The 19,337-nt window shown below is 38.2% G+C and overlaps 2 protein-coding genes across 5 annotated transcripts in view; one reads left to right on the top strand and one right to left on the bottom strand.

Moving 5' to 3' along the window:
* The window catches only part of ACTL6A (actin like 6A), a 29,326-nt gene extending 16,890 nt beyond the window's left edge, over nt 1-12,436 (top strand). For both annotated transcript variants that reach the window (XM_004001172.5, XM_023260373.2), the window contains exons 6-14: nt 1,531-1,625; nt 1,946-2,052; nt 2,150-2,239; nt 3,834-3,895; nt 4,167-4,281; nt 4,437-4,517; nt 6,241-6,336; nt 9,763-9,849; nt 11,958-12,436. In XM_004001172.5, the coding sequence (XP_004001221.1) occupies nt 1,531-1,625; nt 1,946-2,052; nt 2,150-2,239; nt 3,834-3,895; nt 4,167-4,281; nt 4,437-4,517; nt 6,241-6,336; nt 9,763-9,849; nt 11,958-12,038 (814 nt within the window). In that variant the 3' untranslated portion in view covers nt 12,039-12,436. The remainder of the gene's footprint in view (nt 1-1,530; nt 1,626-1,945; nt 2,053-2,149; nt 2,240-3,833; nt 3,896-4,166; nt 4,282-4,436; nt 4,518-6,240; nt 6,337-9,762; nt 9,850-11,957) is intronic.
* A 332-nt stretch (nt 12,437-12,768) lies between these two features.
* Nucleotides 12,769-19,337, bottom strand: part of MRPL47 (mitochondrial ribosomal protein L47) — a 35,041-nt gene continuing 28,472 nt past the window's right edge. For all 3 annotated transcript variants that reach the window (XM_006944236.4, XM_045037239.1, XM_045037240.1), the window contains exons 6-7: nt 17,166-17,261; nt 12,769-12,970 (exon numbers count right to left, since the gene is read on the bottom strand). In XM_006944236.4, coding sequence (XP_006944298.1) covers nt 12,847-12,970; nt 17,166-17,261 — 220 coding nt within the window. In that variant the 3' untranslated portion in view covers nt 12,769-12,846. The remainder of the gene's footprint in view (nt 12,971-17,165; nt 17,262-19,337) is intronic.

The raw sequence follows: 19,337 nt of genomic DNA, 5'->3' as shown, positions 1-19,337 counted from the left end.
AGGTCAATAAAGTACCAGTAATAGCAAAGATAACTCACCAACCTGTCTTTCTGGCCATCGATTTCATGGATTCTGATCATCCTTACCCATTGCTTGCTTTTCTGCCATTAGCCCTTCATCTCTCTTGACATGCTCTTTCTGGTTTCGATTATCCATTTTCTTGGCTTCAGATCCCAGTTACACACTAACAAATTCCAAATCCGTATCTGTTCTGTGTCCCAGACCTTTCTTGTTCGCTGCAGGCCCACAATCAGCTGCCCTAGTAGAACTTTTTCTGTTCTTTGTTTAAGCACTTGAAACTCAGTATGTCTAAAATGGAATTAATCTCTCCCCTCGAATTTATTCCTTCTTCTTCTGTGTAGTTGCCCAGACCAGAAATCTTTCTCTTTAACCCTTCAAATTTAGTCCTTCATCAAGACCGATTTTTCTTCTCCCCACTACCTCTCAGATCCATTTATTTCTCTCCATTGCCACTGCATTACGTGCAAGCTCTTTCCGGGATTACTGCAACCCTTCCTCCTCTCTTCCCTGTTCTTCCCACTGCCATGCTAATGATCTTTGTTAATTGCCAAGCTGCTTTAAGCCAGAATCATCGTCCACATTCTTTCAGGCTCTGCCAAACTACTTACACTTCCTGACCTCAGCATACCCTTGCTTCCTGGCCTTCCCACATATTCCTGTGTTCCCTGTCTTCTCCCTAGCTTACTTGGATTTCCCCAGGATTGGTTAGGTGGCCTCTCCTGTATACCCCTGGGGCACCCTGAGCTGTTATTTTCACAGCTTTCCTGATCTGTACTAAACAGGATATCCTTCAGGGCAGAGTCAGTTTGGGGTCACCTTTTTGTGCCTTCTGTGCACAGGAATGCCAGTGCCAGACGGACTACCCTCTCTTATTAAGCACCAGACTTGTCACTAGGCACATAATGCGCAGTAAATATTAGGTGACCAAGTGCATGGCCCTGCTCCTGATACTGGCTTATGATGCTCACGTGGTATGGGCCTTCTGCAGCTCAGAGCTGTGGAAGATGGGACCTGCCAATATTTGCTGACTGTTGAATCCACCTGGAATAGCTTTCCCATTGACTTGTGGGAACTGCCACTCAGCTGCCATACTGCTGAGATGGTTTTTCTTTAATCCGATGTGGAGAATGGTTTTAGTTCCTAGCGCAAATGCCATAGCCCCCCACTGTTTTTACCCACTTTCTGTTGATTTTGTTCATTGCTTCTTAATTTGTTTTAAGTCCTTTACTCTGGCTCCAGAGAGTTTGAATGATTGTGCTAATTTTGGCCAGTTTAACAGATGTCTCTCTGGGATAAAAGGTCTCTTTAACTTCCTCTCACCATCATTTCGGAAGTCCTGCCTGTGTTATTTGTCTTTAAGCCAGAGTTTCTTCACACCAATATTTATCCCTAGATTAACACATTTTAAGCCATAATACACATTTAAAAATGCCTTAATGAAATTTTCCCTTTATAATAAACATTATTTTGGAACCATGATACTTTCTTTTCCTTAATGCTTTATACTAGATTTGCTAATGGTCGTTCCACTGGTCTTATTTTGGACAGTGGAGCCACTCATACCACTGCAATTCCAGTCCATGATGGCTATGTCCTTCAGCAAGGTAATGTATTTAACTAGGGTACACGAGTTAAACAGGAGATGATGTTAGCTGTCATGACAACGTAGACAATGAAATAGAGCAGTGAATTGGACTATCAAGTCATATCAGTTTCCAAATAGTATCTCTTTTTTTAGGAGTTTTAAAAAACCTTTAGTATATAACGCATGTTTAAAACTGATGCAAGGCTTCGTTCATGCTTAGAGAGATAGTTCAGTTGATTCTACTTGAAAAGATTATTCATATATAAATACACAGAAGAAATTTGTCCCAGGGAGTTTAGTTTTAATGCTGTCTTAGCCTCGTTTAATCTGTTTTCATAGGCATCGTGAAATCCCCTCTTGCTGGAGACTTTATTACTATGCAATGCAGAGAACTCTTCCAAGAAATGAATATAGAACTGATTCCTCCATATATGATTGCATCAAAAGTAGGTGATGCTTGAATTTTCATTTTGGAATTTATCTCCAGCTCCCCAGCCCCATGTCATGAACTCTCTTAACCTAGTACATGCTCTTGGTACTCAGGAAGCTGTTCGTGAAGGATCTCCAGCAAACTGGAAAAGAAAAGAAAAGTTGCCACAGGTTACAAGGTCTTGGCACAACTACATGTGTAATGTAAGTACCCTTATTTTCTTTACAGGAGTATTACAGGCTCTAAGTTGTGCGTTTTTGTTTTTGTTTTTTTTTTTAATCTATTTTGAGAGAGAGAGAGCGAGCAAGCGTGTGAGGAAGAGAGGGGCAGAGAAAGAGGGAGAGAGAATCCCAAGCAGGCTCTGCACCGTCAAGCGCAGAGCCCAATGAGGGGCTTGAGGGCATGAACTGTGAGATCATGACCTGAGCTGAAATCAAGAGTCAGATGCTTAACTGACTGAGCCACCCAGGCACCACCTAGGCTGTAAGTTTTTGAATAGAATGTGAGCATTTCATATTTTTAATGATATTTTGCAAACAAAATTATTATTTTGAGAAGAAAGGGTTGTTTTTGTGTTTGTCAAGCTAATTATCTCAACAAACTAGTATATATTCATTTGGATTACTCTGATGAGACCTGGAAGGAACTTTGGTTTTGGAGTAAAAACAAGCATTATGTTATTCTGTACCTTTTTTTGTCTAAGAAAATGGTTTTAGTCTATAGAGACCTGGTAGTATGGCTCAGTTATGTTTGCTTTAACATCAGTCAGCCATATAAAAAAAGTGTCCTTATTCATAGCAAGGAGACAGTAAGAGTTTCTTTTACTAAAAAATTCCTCTCTGAACATATACCTTACTGACGGGAGGACAGGTGAGTAAAACCTCTCACACTACAGATGTACATTCATTTCTAATAGTAAAAGGATTTGAAAGTCATAATTTACTATGTGAGGGATATATCCTATCTCACATTTTTTTGCACCTAAGATAAAGATTTTTTGTGGGTGTTCAGTAGAAGGAAAAATTGTGAAGTTGACTAACAGTTTGGCCTAGCTATAAGACAGGATTTTTCTTTAGCAGCCCAGAGGTCACATGTATTTCACAGCAGAATTTTTAATTGTTTTAAACTATGTGCAATCATTAAAAGTTACATATGATGCCATGTGTGTGCACATGTATATACATTCAGAAAATGAAATCTTGCCTTTAAGTCTAGGCTTATTTTTAAGGAAAAAACAATGTTCTGAAACCAGTTTTGTAATGCAGGACTGTGGTAGGTATGGGAGTTTCAGATTGTTTTTATCTCATCAGTGTTCCATAATTGTAATTTAAACATGATATAATTTAGCTTCTAGTTCAAATGCTTAAAATTGGGTTTCTTGATACTCAAGAGTCCTTGCTAGGTAGATTTATAGCCTTGAAATGACATAGCCATCCAGGAATGTGATCTGGTTTCATTAAGAAAAGTATCTTAAATACAATGTTACAAAATTATAGGGGCGCCTGGGTGGCTCAGTTGGTTGAGCAACTGACTTCGGCTCAGGTCATGATCTCGTGGTCTGTGAGTTCGAGCCCCACGTTGGGCTCTATGCTGACAGCTCGGCCTGGAGCCTGCTTCGGATTCTCTGTCTCCCTCTCTCTCTGCCCCTTCCCTGCTCATGCTCTGTCTCTCTGTGTCTCAAAAATAAATAAAAACATTAAAAAAAACAAAACAAAACAGCTCTACAATGTTACAAAAGTATAGATTGCCTATTTCTAACCTGTTTCTTAAATTTTTTTTTTTTTTTTTTATCCATAGTGTGTTATCCAGGATTTTCAAGCTTCAGTACTTCAAGTATCAGATTCAACCTATGATGAACAGTATGTCTTCTTGTCTACAAGACTTAAAATAGCTCGTTGAAACCTTCATACTAATCTTCTAAACACCAAATACTTATAAATGAGGAAAGAAATTGATTCGTTTTGTTAAAAATTGTGGAGTATGCTTAACTGGTCTAAAAGTAAAAAGTTAAGAAATATTGATTAACATAAAGATTCTCACTCTGCTTTCTTACAAGTTGATAATTTCTTAGTTTATAATTTTGAAGAATTTTTTTGGTCTTTTGTTTAATGTTGTTTAATATGTTTTCAGAGTAGCTGCACAGATGCCAACTGTTCATTATGAATTCCCCAACGGGTACAACTGTGACTTTGGAGCAGAGCGGTTAAAGATTCCTGAAGGGTTGTTTGACCCTTCCAACGTAAAGGTGTGAGCACTATTTCATAATCAGCTTGGCCTTTCCTGTGTGTGTGCACATCTTGTGTAATTATATAAAACCTACATAAGACCGACTGTAGAGATTTTTGGGTGTGCTGTGTTTGAAGTTCTTCTGTGTGACTACTCATTTTCATTTTGTTGTAGGGATTATCAGGAAATACAATGCTGGGAGTCAGTCACGTTGTCACTACAAGCGTTGGAATGTGTGATATTGACATCAGACCAGTAAGTGTCAGCCTCCTGTTTACGGTATAAAGGTATCTTTTAGGGTAATGAAATGCCCCTGAATCCTTATTTAAGTTGGCAACTTTGGCCATTCACTTTGAAGTCCATTTTAGAATGTGTAAAAATATGAAGTATTAGAAAAGGAAAAATGTAAAACTTTAGAGCTACGGTGTCCAGTGTACTAGCTACCAGCCACATGTGGCAATTTAAATTAAAAGAAGTAAAAATTTAAAATTCCGTTCTTCAGTTGCACTAGCCACATTATAAATGTAACCAATGGCTACTGTATGACATGCAGATAGGGAACATTTCTGTCATCACAGGAAGTTCTTTTGGACAGTGCTGTTCTAGAGAGTTCCTAAAATGTGACAATCCAAAATATATATTATTGATTTTTTTCTATGTAGCAGTTTTGCTGTTTTTATCGTTCAGGAAGGTATGGGTTTAAATTATGTAACTTTTACATGGAGTTTAGTTTAGATGATCTTCTTACCCTTCGTAATTTTTGTGTTTTGCCAGCTTTTAAATACTAACTCCATATTATACACATATTAATTATTAGATTGATTATATGTTATTTAAACCCTAGATTCAATTTGTAGCCAACATATGTTGCCTTGGTATTGTTGGAGTTGATTCATTTGCTTAGAGCATAGGGGTATATAAAAACCATGTTGTTTCAAAAAAGACTTTTGGATGACTATGCAAAATGTTTGTTTCAACTAGCCACCTAGCAGGCACTTGCTGCTTCTAAGATGATAGGGATTAAGTATGGAATTTCTTTAGCACAAACTCAAGGCCATTTTGGGGAAGGCAACTGAATTGAATTATACTTACTATAAGCATGTAATAGATAACTTTCTGTTTTTAGTGCGATTTCTCCTCTCGTTAACTAATGTTAATTGCAGAGGAGATGCTTGTTTTCCATTTTTCTTTCAAAAGTTAGATGACTTAGACATCTGGAATACATTTTTAAAATATGAACTTAGCCACTAAAAAAGCATACAGGCTGACATGTATATTGACTAACAGGAATTCAGTAAGAACTTAAAAAAAAAAAGGCTGACATTTAGCTTTCTGATCCATACATGTAAATTAAAGATAAATATACTCATAAGTAGATTGATTTATTTTTTTTTAGGGAGGTATCAGCATGTGGATTTTGAAAAAGTTCCCCATGTGGTTCTGATGCCTAATACCCTGCAAAAAAGAAAGGTCACAGTCATTTTGGCTAGGGATGTTATCAGATTATGCATTATCCATCATAATCATTAAATAATCTCATTGTCTAATTTTAAATACTGCAACTTCTACATGAGTTTTCTAATATGAAGCCAATATAAAATATACCTCTAAATATTGGCAGCTATCTGCCAAACAATTATGCTTGGGTTTTAGAATAATTGCTTTAAGTTAGTGGTTCTTAAACTTTAATGCACATTAGAATCATCTTGAGTTTTAAACAAACTAACAAAACCTTGATCTGGGCTCCATCCCCAGATTTTTATTTAATTGCCCCCAGGCATTTGACGTTTTATAAATCCCATAAATGAGTTGAATGTGCAGCCAGGACTGAGAGCCACTGGATTAAGCTACTAGGTCTGTATAGAAGTAAAAATATTAAAAAAGAAAGGGTAAACTGTAGAGGAAGACAGTTTTAGTTGTAGTTGTGATTAAAACTTGGAAACATTTGGAACTAATTTGTTTCTGTTTTTTATCTTAGGGTCTCTATGGCAGTGTTATAGTGGCTGGAGGAAACACGCTAATACAGAGCTTTACTGACAGGTTGAATAGAGAGCTCTCTCAGAAAACTCCCCCAGTAAGTTGTTTGTTCTTTAGTGGTATTCTTCAGTCACAGGTATCCTCATCGCTGGTGTAGTCTTATAGATAAGGTTTATTTTTCAGTAGTCGAATGATATTCTGTGTGTGCTTGATACAGTGTTACTTAGATAAAGTTAATATCCCTTGTTAACCAAATTTTCATAGATGACATCTTTTAGTTACTCTTGTACTATTTGAATCTTTTATTCGTTGATTCCATCCTTAAGTACCTATAGTGTGCTAGGCACTAGGGCTGTAAATACAGTCCCTGCCCACTAAAGGCTCAGTCTGCTAGGATGAATAGAAATGTAAAAATAATGTGCTAAGTGGTTCAGTATGCCATGAATGAGACACCCTAGGGTACACTGTGGAGCAAGCACTTAACTCCCTCATGAAGAAGCTGTTTGAAGGAATAGGAGTTCAACTGGTTGGTAATTTATGAAAGAACATCTAGGTGGAAGTTATACCATGTGCAGAATATGAAGGGAGGGTGGCATATTCCAGTACTTCAAAGTAGCTGGCTTGTAGTCTGCAGAAATGGGAAGAGTGATATGGCTGGAAAGGTGGATGATGTATTGATTTCCTAGGGCTGCTGTAACGAAATACCACAAACTAAAGTAGGTGGCTTCAAACAACAGATAATTTATCCTTTCTCCATTCTGGAAGCTAGAAGTCTGAAATCCACATGTCCACAGGGCCATGCTCTCTCTGAAATGTAGAGCTGAGAATTCTTCTTTTCCCTCTTCTTAGCATCTGATGGTTTGCCAGCAATCCTTTGTTGTTTCTTGGATTGCAGCTCCAACACTTCAGTCTGTCTCCATTGTCAGAGGGCATTCTCTCACAGATCTGTTCTCTTTATTATAAAAACTCCAGAGAGGTGCCTGAGTGGCTCGGTTGGTTAGGCATCTTGACTGTGGCTCAGGTCATGATCTCATGGTTCGTGTGTTTGAGCCCCGTGTTGGGCTCTGTGCTGACAGCTCAGAGCCTGGAGCCTGCTTCAGATTTTGTGTCTCCCTCTCTCTGTCCCTCTCCCACTAGCTCCCTTTCTCTCTCAAAAATAAACATTAAAAGAAACCCCAAAACTCCACAGTCATATGGGATTAAGGACCCACTCTGCTCCAGTATGACCTTATCTTTTTTTTTTTTTTTTTAATTAATGTTTGTTTATTTCAAGAGAAAGAGTGCAAGTGGGAGAGGGGCAGAGAGGGGGGCGGGGAGAGAGAATCCCAAGCAGGCTCCTTGCTGCCAGAGGAGAGCCCAATGCAGGGCTTGATCCTATGAATCATGAGATCATGACCTGAGCCAAAATCAAGAGTCAAGACACTCAACCAACTGAGCCATCCAGGTACCCCACCAATATGACCTTATCTTAACTTGTATCCTAATTACATCTGCAAAGAACCTATTTCTAAATTATGTCACATTCACAGGCACCAGGGATTAGAATTTCAACATATCTCTTTGGAGGACACTGTTCCACCCACACAGTTGGATATTAGGTCATGTTGCTTATTAATAGGGAACTTACAGAATAAAATTTGGCAGGCAGGGCACTGCAGAGCTCCTATGTTTTAAAAAGATCACTGGGTGCATTGTGACAACTTTTAAAAGGATTAGAAGAATGTGGTTTGGGGAGAAAGTCTGGTACCCATTGATAACAGAGTAGTCGTCATAATCTTTATTTAAAAAAAAAAAAATGTTTGTTTATTTTGAGAGAGAGAGAGAGAATGCACAAGCAGGCAGGGCCAGAGAGAAAGGGAGAGAGAGAGAGAATCCCAAGTAGGTTCCACACTGTCAGCACATAGCCTGACACGGGGCTCGATCTCACAAATCATGAGATGACCTGGAACGAAATCAAGAATCAGATGCTCAACCCACTGAGCCACACACGCTCCCCTAGTCATAATCTTTAGATTTTAAAACTTTTATCAAGTAGTTTTTTGTATGGTACTTTGTATTAGTTATTACATCAAAGGAAACTTAGGGGTTACATGGGTCCTAATAGTATCTGTAGAATTTGTATATTTGGCAGTCTTTTTTTTTATTTATTTTTTATTTTTTTTATTTTTTTTTAACGTTTATTTATTTTTGAGAGAGAGAGAGACAAAGCATGAACGGGGGAGGGTCATAGAGAGGGAGACACAGAATCCGAAACAGGCTCCAGGCTCTGAGCTGTCATCACAGAGCCCGACGTGGGGCTCGAACTCACGGACTGCGAGATCATGACCTGGGCCAAAGTTGGCCGCTTAACCGACTGAGCCACCCAGGCGCCCCAATTTGGCAGTCTTTTTGTTTCTCATACAAAGGAACATTTTACATATGGCACATTTTTGTAATTGTTAAGTTGTTATGTAAATACTGATATAGGCACAAGATTGACACTTGAATTGTATTTACTACATTCTTGGAGATATAGTCTGATCTGGAATAGAACTTAATTATAATACTAATCATTAGATTTGATAATAAGTCCCAGAATAACAAATACAGACCTGGGCTGTCCAAGGTCTTGGTCAAGAGCAGTTAGATATTATCCATCTCATTTAGGAGACAATTAAAAATAGATGAAATAACAGGAAAAAATTCCATTGCAACAGATACCCAGCAGTTCCTCATCTACAAAAATCCATATTCATCCCTCCTGCTCCCGGCACCCTCTCCTCCCATATCACTTATTTTACTCCTGAAACATATACATTTATTTCACTGTTGTATGAACACAAACTATGTGTTCATATAAAATAATAGAGTATCAACAATTTAAGAACTATCCCTGGAAACAAAGTCCTAGGTAGGGGGAAAATCTCTTGATGCAGGGAGACAGGAAGCAATAGTACTGAGCCACAAAACCATGTTTATCAAGAGAGTGTGAGTTCAAAACATAAACACTCATTTGGGAGGAAAGCAGTTATGAGTAAAAAACCTGAGATCTAATGTCTGCATTTTGATGTGGAAGTGGAGTGGGGGGAGTGACCTAAGATAGGAGGAATTAGGATAAGATACTAAAAAAGTAGTGAGAAAGGTGAGGACTATAGAAAGGGTGGCAGGTTGGGACAGTAATGGTATTTGGTATTGGAAGAAATGGAATACCACATGAAGCACTTAGCACGATACCTGATTTATAGGTAAGTGTTAAGTATGTGTTTACTGTTATTCTAGGATATTGTTGTGAATGCCATACTCTTTAGTATGCAGTTTTTAAGGTTGATGTAATTATTAAATATTATACATTAAAAACCATAATCAAAGTACTTTCTATATAGTAATTCAACCTATGCCTACTATTAGCCTAGGTTTTGCAAAATAATCACGTGTAACTGGTGTTTGAACCAATTGTTAAGAAGTCCTCAAAGTTGAATTTTTTGAATTGAGTCACCTGTTTTACTTGATTGTACTAATATTTATTCTTCCCTCTCTATTTTAGAGTATGCGGTTGAAATTGATTGCAAATAATACAACAGTAGAACGGAGGTTTAGTTCATGGATTGGTGGCTCCATTCTAGCATCTTTGGTTAGTAAACTACTTTGAAAAATAGTCTTATTGAATGATTTAAGTGTACCAGTGAATATAAACTAAGTTTAGTAAAAAGACTAAAAATAATTTCAGTGCATCATTTATCTTTGTATAACTATCAAATGAATTACATGTTCTAATTTAACAAAATGCTTTAGTGCCTTATCAGTTGCTATTTGTCAGCCTAATTTCAGTTTCCCTTCTCAAAGGTGGGGATTCTACTACCATATTTGTGCCCTTCCGTACTCCCATTGGAACTGGTCAGGACTTAAATCATTCCTTCTCAGGTTCTGGTTGTTCCCTGGCCTCTTGGTGAGGTTGAGGAAGTCAGGAGTTGGTTCTTCGGGCAAATGGTTGAAGTCATGGTGCTGGGTTTTTCACATTGCTCAGATGGGTGCCTGCCTTGAATCAGGAGGAAAAGTCCTTGTATTTATCTGCACCCTAGACTTGGGGAATTTCCCCTTCACCTCAGAGCAGCCAAAGTAAATGTCAGGAAGTACTTCTTTTTTTTTTTTTCTTTTTTGAGAGCAAGAGAGAGAGGGCACAAGTGAGTGAAGGGGCAGAGAGAGAGAGAGAGAGAGAATCCCAGGAGGGGAAGAGAGAGAGAGAATCCCAGGAGGGGAAGAGAGAGAAATGGGGCTTGCCTGAAGCAGGGCCCGTTTTTGTTTTTTACCGGAAGCAGGGCTGGTTGGTGTTTACCTGATGCGGGGTTCGATCTCATGAACTGTGAGATCATGACCTGAGCCAAAGTCAGATGCTTAACTACTGAGCCACCCAGGTGCCTTCATGAAGTATTTCTATTAAACAAAAAAAAATTCTTTTTTAACATTTATTTTTGAGAGAGAGCACGAGCAGTAGAGGGGCAGAGAGGGAGATACAGAATCCAAAGCAGGCTCCAGGCTCTGAGCTGTCAGCACAGAGCCCAACGTGGGGCTTGAACCCACAGACCCTGAGATCATGACCCAAGCCAAAGTCGGACACTTAGCCAACTGAGCCACCCAGGAGTCCCAGTCCTAAACCTTTTTAAGCTAGTAAAAGTTTATAATAATACATGAGTGTATTATTATACATAAATGTATTATAGACATAAGTGTCTATGTATTCTATTTCCAGTCTTTTAATAGATCTTAGATCAAAGCTGGATACCACTGCAAGTCCACTTGAATAGAGTTAATCTTAGAGAATGGATTTTTCCTGCTTATATGTTTTATTTTTAATGTAGCCTAGGTTTCTTCCTTCTTTGGTTATTTTCCTCTCCATCTTCTATAGTGCTTATGCACTATATTTATTGTGTGTGTTCCTGTAAAACTTTATCCTACTCCTGATGAGCACTTTTGAGGGTTTTTTTTTTTTTTTTAAGTTTTATGTTTATTTTTGAGAGAGTATGAGCCAGGGAGGGGGCAGAGACAGAATCCCAAGCAGGCTCCTTGCTGCCAGCGCAGAGCCTAACACAGGGCTCGAACCCATGAACCATGAGCTCATGACCTGAGTTGAAATCAAGAGTCAGACACTTAATTGACTGAACCACCCAGGCACCCCAAGCACTTCTGAGTTCTAAATGCTGCCATTAGTTAAGTGTTAGAACATCAATTCTGTACTGGGAGGAAACCTTCCGATAGTTTCTATTGTTGCCTCAGGTTGGCACCAAGCCATCATAGCTAAACCATCCATCTTCCTTTCACAGCCATTTTCTAAATCCTCATGACAGTTTAATAGGTATAGAAAGACTTATTCTTTCTAAATCATGTTTCTGGGTGTTCTAGAGGAGGGCAGAAATAAGGGAATAAGGGAGTACTATTTGGGGGAGGGGCTTAAGCATTCTGCAAGATCAGTGGTTTGTTTATTTTTTGAGAGACAGAGTGTGAGCAGGGGAGGGGCAGAAAGAGAGGGAGTTACAAAATCCAGAGCAGGCTCCAGTTTCTGAGCTATCAACAGAGAGCCTGACGTGGGGCTTGAACTCACGAACAGTGAGATCATGACCTGAGGCGAAGCTGGATACTTAACCGAGCCACCCAGGTGCCCCAAAATCAGTTATGAAAAAGATAATTTAAAAAGTATGTTCTAACAAAAAGGCACAATATATAATTTTTCTTTCCATTTTACAGGGCACCTTTCAACAGATGTGGATTTCCAAACAAGAATATGAAGAAGGAGGGAAGCAGTGTGTAGAAAGGAAATGCCCTTGAGGAGAGTTCCCAGACCTCTGCCTTCCCGTGTCACCTTAAGTTCCACAGCTTTAGTGTACTCAGGAAAAGAGTGACCATCTTTTGTAGAATGTTTATACATTTTTGCATATTTCAATTTCCACTTAAATTTTTTAAGGCTTTAACTGGCTCTATAAATTAAGATAAGTTTGTGCTTTCCTTGAAATGCACTTATTCTTATTACAAGCATTTTATAATTTTGTATAAATGTCTATTTTCTCTAAATATTTTGCTTTCAGTAAAATGCTTTTCAACTCTGTTTAGTATATTAATTACCAGTGATTGGTAGAATTGGTTTTTATTGACTAGTAAAATTTACTGCCTATGCTTTTTACCTTAGGCTTGCAAAATTAAATAAAAGTTATTAGCCATTCCAGAAATGTTTTGAATTATTGTTGTGTTGTGACTTAACTACTTTGTTTTACTACATGTATTTATATTATTTTGAGTGAAAGTACTCATTGTTTATTAAAAGTAATGTCCACACCCCCTTCATATGCTATTAATATAATAGTAGAAATGTTACCTGAATTCCAAAAATGACCTTACTGTCTTTGCTATTGCAGTTGACATCACTTTCCCACTCTAAGGTACAGGTGATGTTAAAGTTTGCTTAGATGTCAGAATTTTTAACTTCCAGAGTTAGCATGCCATATTAACCCTTAAACCAGTTGAGATAGTCATTTAACTAAAAACACAATTTCTTTATAAATTACTTAATACATATTTACTTTTGTATATAGATTGTTATCCAAGGAAAACAAAATAGTAACTTCAGAATCCAGACATCTTAGACAACACTTGACTTCTGGGCTTCAGAATGACGTGGAAACTTTTCCTGAAGAAATTTTTCTTTCTTTTTCTCTAAACTTTTCTTCCTTGCTTCAATGCGGGCTTGTTTCTCAATTCTCAATCTAGAATAAAAGCATAACACCAATTTATACAAAAATATTTCCCTGTTACTCAATGTTCTCATAGGATATCCACATCAATTACTTAAAAGCCTCAATAATGCTAGTCTTCGTATTAGGTGTGTCATGTATATTATTATTATTATTATTTTAAAGACTTTAAGTAATGTCTTTACCCAACAAGGGACTCACAACCCCAAGATCAAGAGTTGCATGCTCTACTGACTGGGCTAGTCAGGTGTTCCATGTATGTTATTAAACTTGAATAATCACTGTAAACCTACATAAGTCAAAGATAAACTTACAATCAAAAGCATTTGTAACCCTACACCAATGCTTCCTATTTCCTACATAGAAAGAAATGAACAGATCTTATGAGCCTGTAGCAGACTGGGCTACCTTTTCTCCTCTTTTAAAAACACCAGTTTTATTGAATGCAATAGATTTTTTGTATCCTGTGATACATCCTTAGACTTTTTTGAATTCCTTAATTCCAAATACCTCAGTCTACCATATCATTTTCCCTACAACAAAGAGAATAAAACTATGCTAAGAGATGACGGTTAGGTGCTAGACTGGTCCCTATGTGAGTTTGCATTCCAGAGCAGGAAGCATTTGTGCCTCAGCTAAATTATTTTGACCTCTAGGGTCACTTAAGACAAAGTTGCAAATGATAAATTCATAGATGCCAAGCCACTACTGTACTTAAGACAAGATTTTGCAGGATATTTTATTGATCACTAGGCATGAGTATATTTTAAAACAACATTAAGAGATCATAGTGAGTAACTTACTTAGTATGGTCATAGAAATTTGAGCCAAGAATTCTATTTGGGTGAAGACCAAGATAGGTGTGTACTTTAAAAATATGAGCTATTTTGTAATTTAAGTATAAAGATCAAGCAAAGCTGAAATCAGATTACTCATGATAGTCCTCAGTCTTTGCTCCAACTAAATTTTGGCCGTTAAAAAAAATAAGCCCATAAAAATAAAGAATAAAGGTTTGCTATTCTGATTTTTTTGATGTTAATTTTTGAGAGACCGCATGCATGAGCACAGGAGGGCAGAGAGAGAAGGAGACAGGATCTGAAGCGGGCTCTATACTGACAGCAGCGAGCCGGAAGCGGGGCTCAAACTCATGAACCATGAGACCATGACCTGAGCCAAAGTTGGACGTTTAACTGACTGAACCACCTTGGCGCCCCAAGGTTTGCTATTCTTAAGAATATTCAGAAGATTATGATGCATGCCCTGAAGGTAAGGCTAAAAAAGATAGGTTCAAAAATAGAACAATTAGGACATGTATTAGGCCTGGAAAAGCAACACTGGATTCATAAATTCTCATACATAGTCGTTTATAGCTTCACCTTATATGACTAAGGGACAAAAGGACCAATGGCACGGTAGGTCTAGAGAAGTTGTAGAGGAAAAAAAAATGCAGTTAAATGTGTCTTCAACTGCTTAGTATCTGAACTGGGCCTTAAAAGGTGAATGGTGGACGGGGCACTTGGGAGGCTCAGTCAGTTAAGCACCTGACTTTGGCTCAGGTCATGATCTCACTGTTCAGGAGTTCGAGCCCCACGTTGGGCTCTGTGCCGACAGCTTGGAGCCTGGAGCCTGCTTCAGATTCTAGATCTCCCTCTCTCTCTGTTCCTCCCCCACTCATGCGTTCTCTATCTGTAAAATAAAGATTAAAAAAAATTTTTTTAAATGTGAATGGTAGAAGGATTTCAGAGCTGTACATAAAAGAGGGGAAAATGAGCAAGACTGTTTAGGAAACAAGGAGAAAGGTCTGACTTTGATGAGGGTAAGCAGGTAAGACTTAAAGTGTGGGAACGCTGGGTGGGAAGGAGTTTGGATTTATCTGTAGACAAGAAGCAACTATAGGTTTCTGAACAGGTTATGTGATAAAAAGGTTTGAGGAGAACTAGCCAGGAAGCAGTATTTGAATGGACTGGAGTGAGGAAGAGGTTCAATAATTCATCTTGATGAAGAGGGCACCAGGGCAGAGACAGTGGGAGCACAAAGGACAGATCCTGGAGACCTTCTGCAGGAAGAATGAAATCAAAGACTGACTGCTTCTAGGGCACTGATGATGAAAAATGCCCATGTAGAATGGATATACTATTTAAGGGGTGCTGGACCTCATTCCACTGGTGGTGGTCCCTCCACCTCTACCCTCCCATCAAGCAATTCTCAGACACCAGCAGAATGAGCAACAGTTCAACTCCATTCTGACACTACGTGGAGATCGTGTCAGATGCTTCTTAACCAACGACTTGCCACAGACCAGACGTTCCCACAACTCCCTCTTTGGACTTCAGACAGCAGTCACAAGTCCAGGCTGTTACCTGTACTTTAAATCAGAGGCTACCAAGACCTCCTCTGTGGGTTCGATTAATTTGCTAGAGTCACTCACAGAACTCAGGAAACCCCTTTACTCACTATTATGGATTTATTATGAAAGGATATGAACTCAGGAGTAGCCAGACATGAGGTACACAGGACAAGGAGTGGGGAGAGGGCATGAGGCTTCCATGCCCTCTTCTAGGCACCCCACTCTCCTCCAGTCTCCATATGCTCACCAACAGAAAAGCTCCCTGAACCCTATCCTTTTTACAGAGGCCTCATTACACAGGCACAGTCGATTAAAGCAAATCATTGTCCACTGGCTACCGATTCACCTCCAGCCCCGTTCCCCTCTCCAGAAGTCAGGCTGTGGGACTGAAAGTTTCAACCATCTATTCCAAGTTGGTTCCTCTAGCAATTAGCCCCCATTCTTAGGTGCTCCCCAAAAACCATGTCATTAACATAACAAAAGATACCACCCCACCTAGAAAATTCCAAGGGTTTTAGGAGTCCTGTGTCAGGAACAAGGAGGAAGACCAAATATATGTACCTTTTATTATAAATCACATCACAAAGATAAAACTGAAAATGAGGAGAGGGAGCTGGTTTAATGGGGAAGATAAAAAAAATTTTTTTTTTTTAACATTTATTTATTTTTGAGACAGAGAGAGACAGAGCATGAACGGGGGAGGGTCAGAGAGAGGGAGACACAGAATCCGAAACAGTCTCCAGGCTCTGAGCTGTCAGCACAGAGCCCGACGTGGGGCTCGAACTCACGGACCGCGAGATCATGACCTGAGCCGAAGTCGGCTGCTTAACCGACTGAGCCTCCCAGGCGTCCCAAGATAAAAATTTTTAATTGTGATTCTAAAATGTACCAAGACACCTTAAAGCCAGTTTAAAGATACATTTCATTCCTGTTTAAATTATTTTTTTAAGTGTTTTTAGTTGTTTGGTATGGAAACAAGCTCTTGGGAGAGAACATCAGTTTTTAAAGAACTCCTGAGGAAAGTAGATTGTATTATATCTAAGGCAGTTGTTACAAGCTGTGGTTTTTGTGCTGCTAGAATTTCCTTCTTAAATTTCCAGCTGCTTTCCTGCTTGAATTCTGACCTCTAGCACCTTTAGCCAGTAACTTTGAAGTTTTCCCCACCCTCTCTGCAGCCACAGACAGCCATGGAAGTTGAGTAGCATGCTTGCCCTGAAACCACAAACTTGTAATTCTCTCCCCTTCCAACTTCAATTTGGTTTCTGTCTGCTTTTGGATGTGGATCCAGTGTTCTAAAATAGCCATTTTCTAAAATCTTTCATTTTTATAATTATTAGCTGGGGGCTCGTGGGACCACTTCATTCCTCTATAACTAACAGAAGCCCTATAATAAACCTCATGCAGAAAAAAAATTGTTGTAGTAAATATTTGGAAACCACCATTCGGCAGGGTAACATGACGGCAGACATAATGCAGCAGGCTCGTCTCCTCCCCCTAGCCCCTTTTCATTTCATCAACCTTGCAGTAACATGAGCTCATATCTTATGTAACCGAAGTATTTAGACCTTCCTTTTCACATTACAGAAAGACTTAGTAACGTACTTACATACAGACTGATGAATAGAAAGGCAATAAAACTTTTTGAAAGGATATACACTAGAATGTTAACAAGTTATTTTTGGATGATGAGATTATGTAAGATTTTAATTTCATCTTTTCTACCCGATTTTTCTATTTTTTCCACAATACACATGTATTACTTATGTAAAAGCTTAACTTATTACTTATGTAAAAGCTTAACTTGTGTTATCTGATATAAAAGTAAGTTTTGTTACTAAAGGGTATTTGGGTTGTGCTCACCTCATAAAACGTTCCACATAGGGCATTGCAAAGAATCGTTTCCTGTTGTATCTTTTATTTAGGTACCAAGGTATAGGCCACTGCTTGAACTTGTGCCTGCCAAGAAAGCAAAGAGATATTGCCTTAATAGAAGATATTTCATACATTTTTCATTTTTTACAAATAGAGTTTTAGCCATCTTTGAGCTAAATATATTTTCAATAAAATGAGATGTAATTGGCTTTTAAAAGATTTTTACAATTTTTATAAATTGTGAAATACTCTAAACTTAGAAAAAAGTACAGACATGAACCCACTGAGTTCATGAGTGTATGTATGTTTTGCAATGTCTGCTTCAGATCACTTTTGAAAAAATATATACAAAAACTTAAAGACACAGGTTAAGTTCTGTATTTCCACAGCAGGTCTGAGCCATACACTGGAGTGTATCACTACCAGATGTATTTCATACTTTTACTCCATACATATGTATGTTATGTACTTATTTTATATACACATGTATATACATACATACATAATATATAATACATACAAGTGTATGTATAGTTTTTTGCTTTTAAATTATAAATAAATTGCACCAACTGATGTAGGTATCTACATTTATCTCAACACAATGAAACCTAAAAAATCATAATGTTGAGCGGGAAAAAGAAAGTTGTGAATTCATACTATATATAACATTCATTTGAAAGTACTTCAATGAAAAAAGTAACAAAAGGATTAATTTCAGGCCATTTAACCAATCTTTTCTGACTGGTTAAATCCAGGATTAATCTGTAATATTAGAAGCCAAAGTTCCAATCTCTTTATAAAAATTTCAGCCTTTACTATATAATGTGACAGTGCCACAAGAAATTTGGACCACTGCTTTAAGCAGGATAGATAACGGTACTATATTTCCCTCAGTGCATCAGGATGACAATCTACTACTCCTCAATAGACAAGGGCATGACGTGTCCAAAAAGTAATCTCCGATATTACTGCCACATGTTCTTCTGACAGAAAAAAAAATTTAGATGAAATGTTTTTAAGAAGGAGCTCTGTATTTAAAAGGCTACCTTAAATATTATAACATGGAATAAAAAATTAGGGAAAAGGTACTGGAATTAATGTTTGAGTTAATAAGCTATGTTGGAAAGATGATATAATTACTACTTTGTTTAGCTCTGGAAAAGTTAAAAAGCAAAATTTTAAAAACCTGGAAGAGATTAGCACTCATACAGATTCTCTCCTCTATCCTCACCCTTCCCTAACTGACCTCAATTGTATTAATCCAAATAAAAATTAGAAAATAAAGTTTCTAGTTAGACATTTTGGTAATTTCTCTTTTCTGTACTGGATTATACCATTACAGACATACAGCTACTCCCCTACAGTTTGCTCCAAGCAGCCCTATTACTGCAAACTCAATTAAAAAAGACTACCAGGTACGCCTGGGTGATTCAGTCAGATGAGCGTCCAACTCTTGATTTCGGCTCTGGTCACGATCCCAGGGTTGTGAGATTAAGCCCCATGTCGGGCTCCATGGAGCCTGGGGAGCCTGCTTGAGATTCTCTCTCCCTCTCTCTCTCTCTCTTACTCTCTCTCTCTGCCCCTCCCAACTTGTGCACTCTCTCTTTTTAAAAAAAAAAAAAAAGAGCCTATCAAATGAATAAGCACTACTATGTGGTATAATTTCAAGAGTACAGGGAGGGTCTCTTATTTTGCTATGCCTCTTTTGCTGACCAACATTAAAAATTCTACTAAGTATGCTTCCTTTTAGCAGCTCAACCCAAATGTAAATAAAGCCCTGAAGACAGAGACTACACTGGGTCTCCTCATTTATTTATACCTCAGTTTGAATGTTTATTATCAGATCCTTTCCCAGGGTCTGACAGGACTTCGGGAGCTAGACTCAGGGGACAAAAGGTGGAAAGACTAATGAAAATAAACAGTTTCCTAATTTGAACTAGGGCTTATCCTGATATGGCAGCAATGCTTTTTTTGAAAAGGGTTCATGTGGCCTTATTCCCTGAAAACTTTTTTTTGAGAACTTTTTTTTAATCTCAAGTTCTTTTTTTTAATTAAAAAATTTTTTTTATTATTTTTGAGAGAGAGACAGAGCGTGAGCTGGAGAAGGGCAGAGAGAGAGGGAGACACAGAATCCCACGTAGGCTCTAGGCTCTGAGCTGT

Source organism: Felis catus, chromosome C2 (genome assembly GCF_018350175.1).
Source record: "Felis catus isolate Fca126 chromosome C2, F.catus_Fca126_mat1.0, whole genome shotgun sequence".
Classification (NCBI taxonomy): domain Eukaryota; kingdom Metazoa; phylum Chordata; class Mammalia; order Carnivora; family Felidae; genus Felis; species Felis catus.
This window is presented reverse-complemented; position numbering and strand designations above follow the sequence as displayed.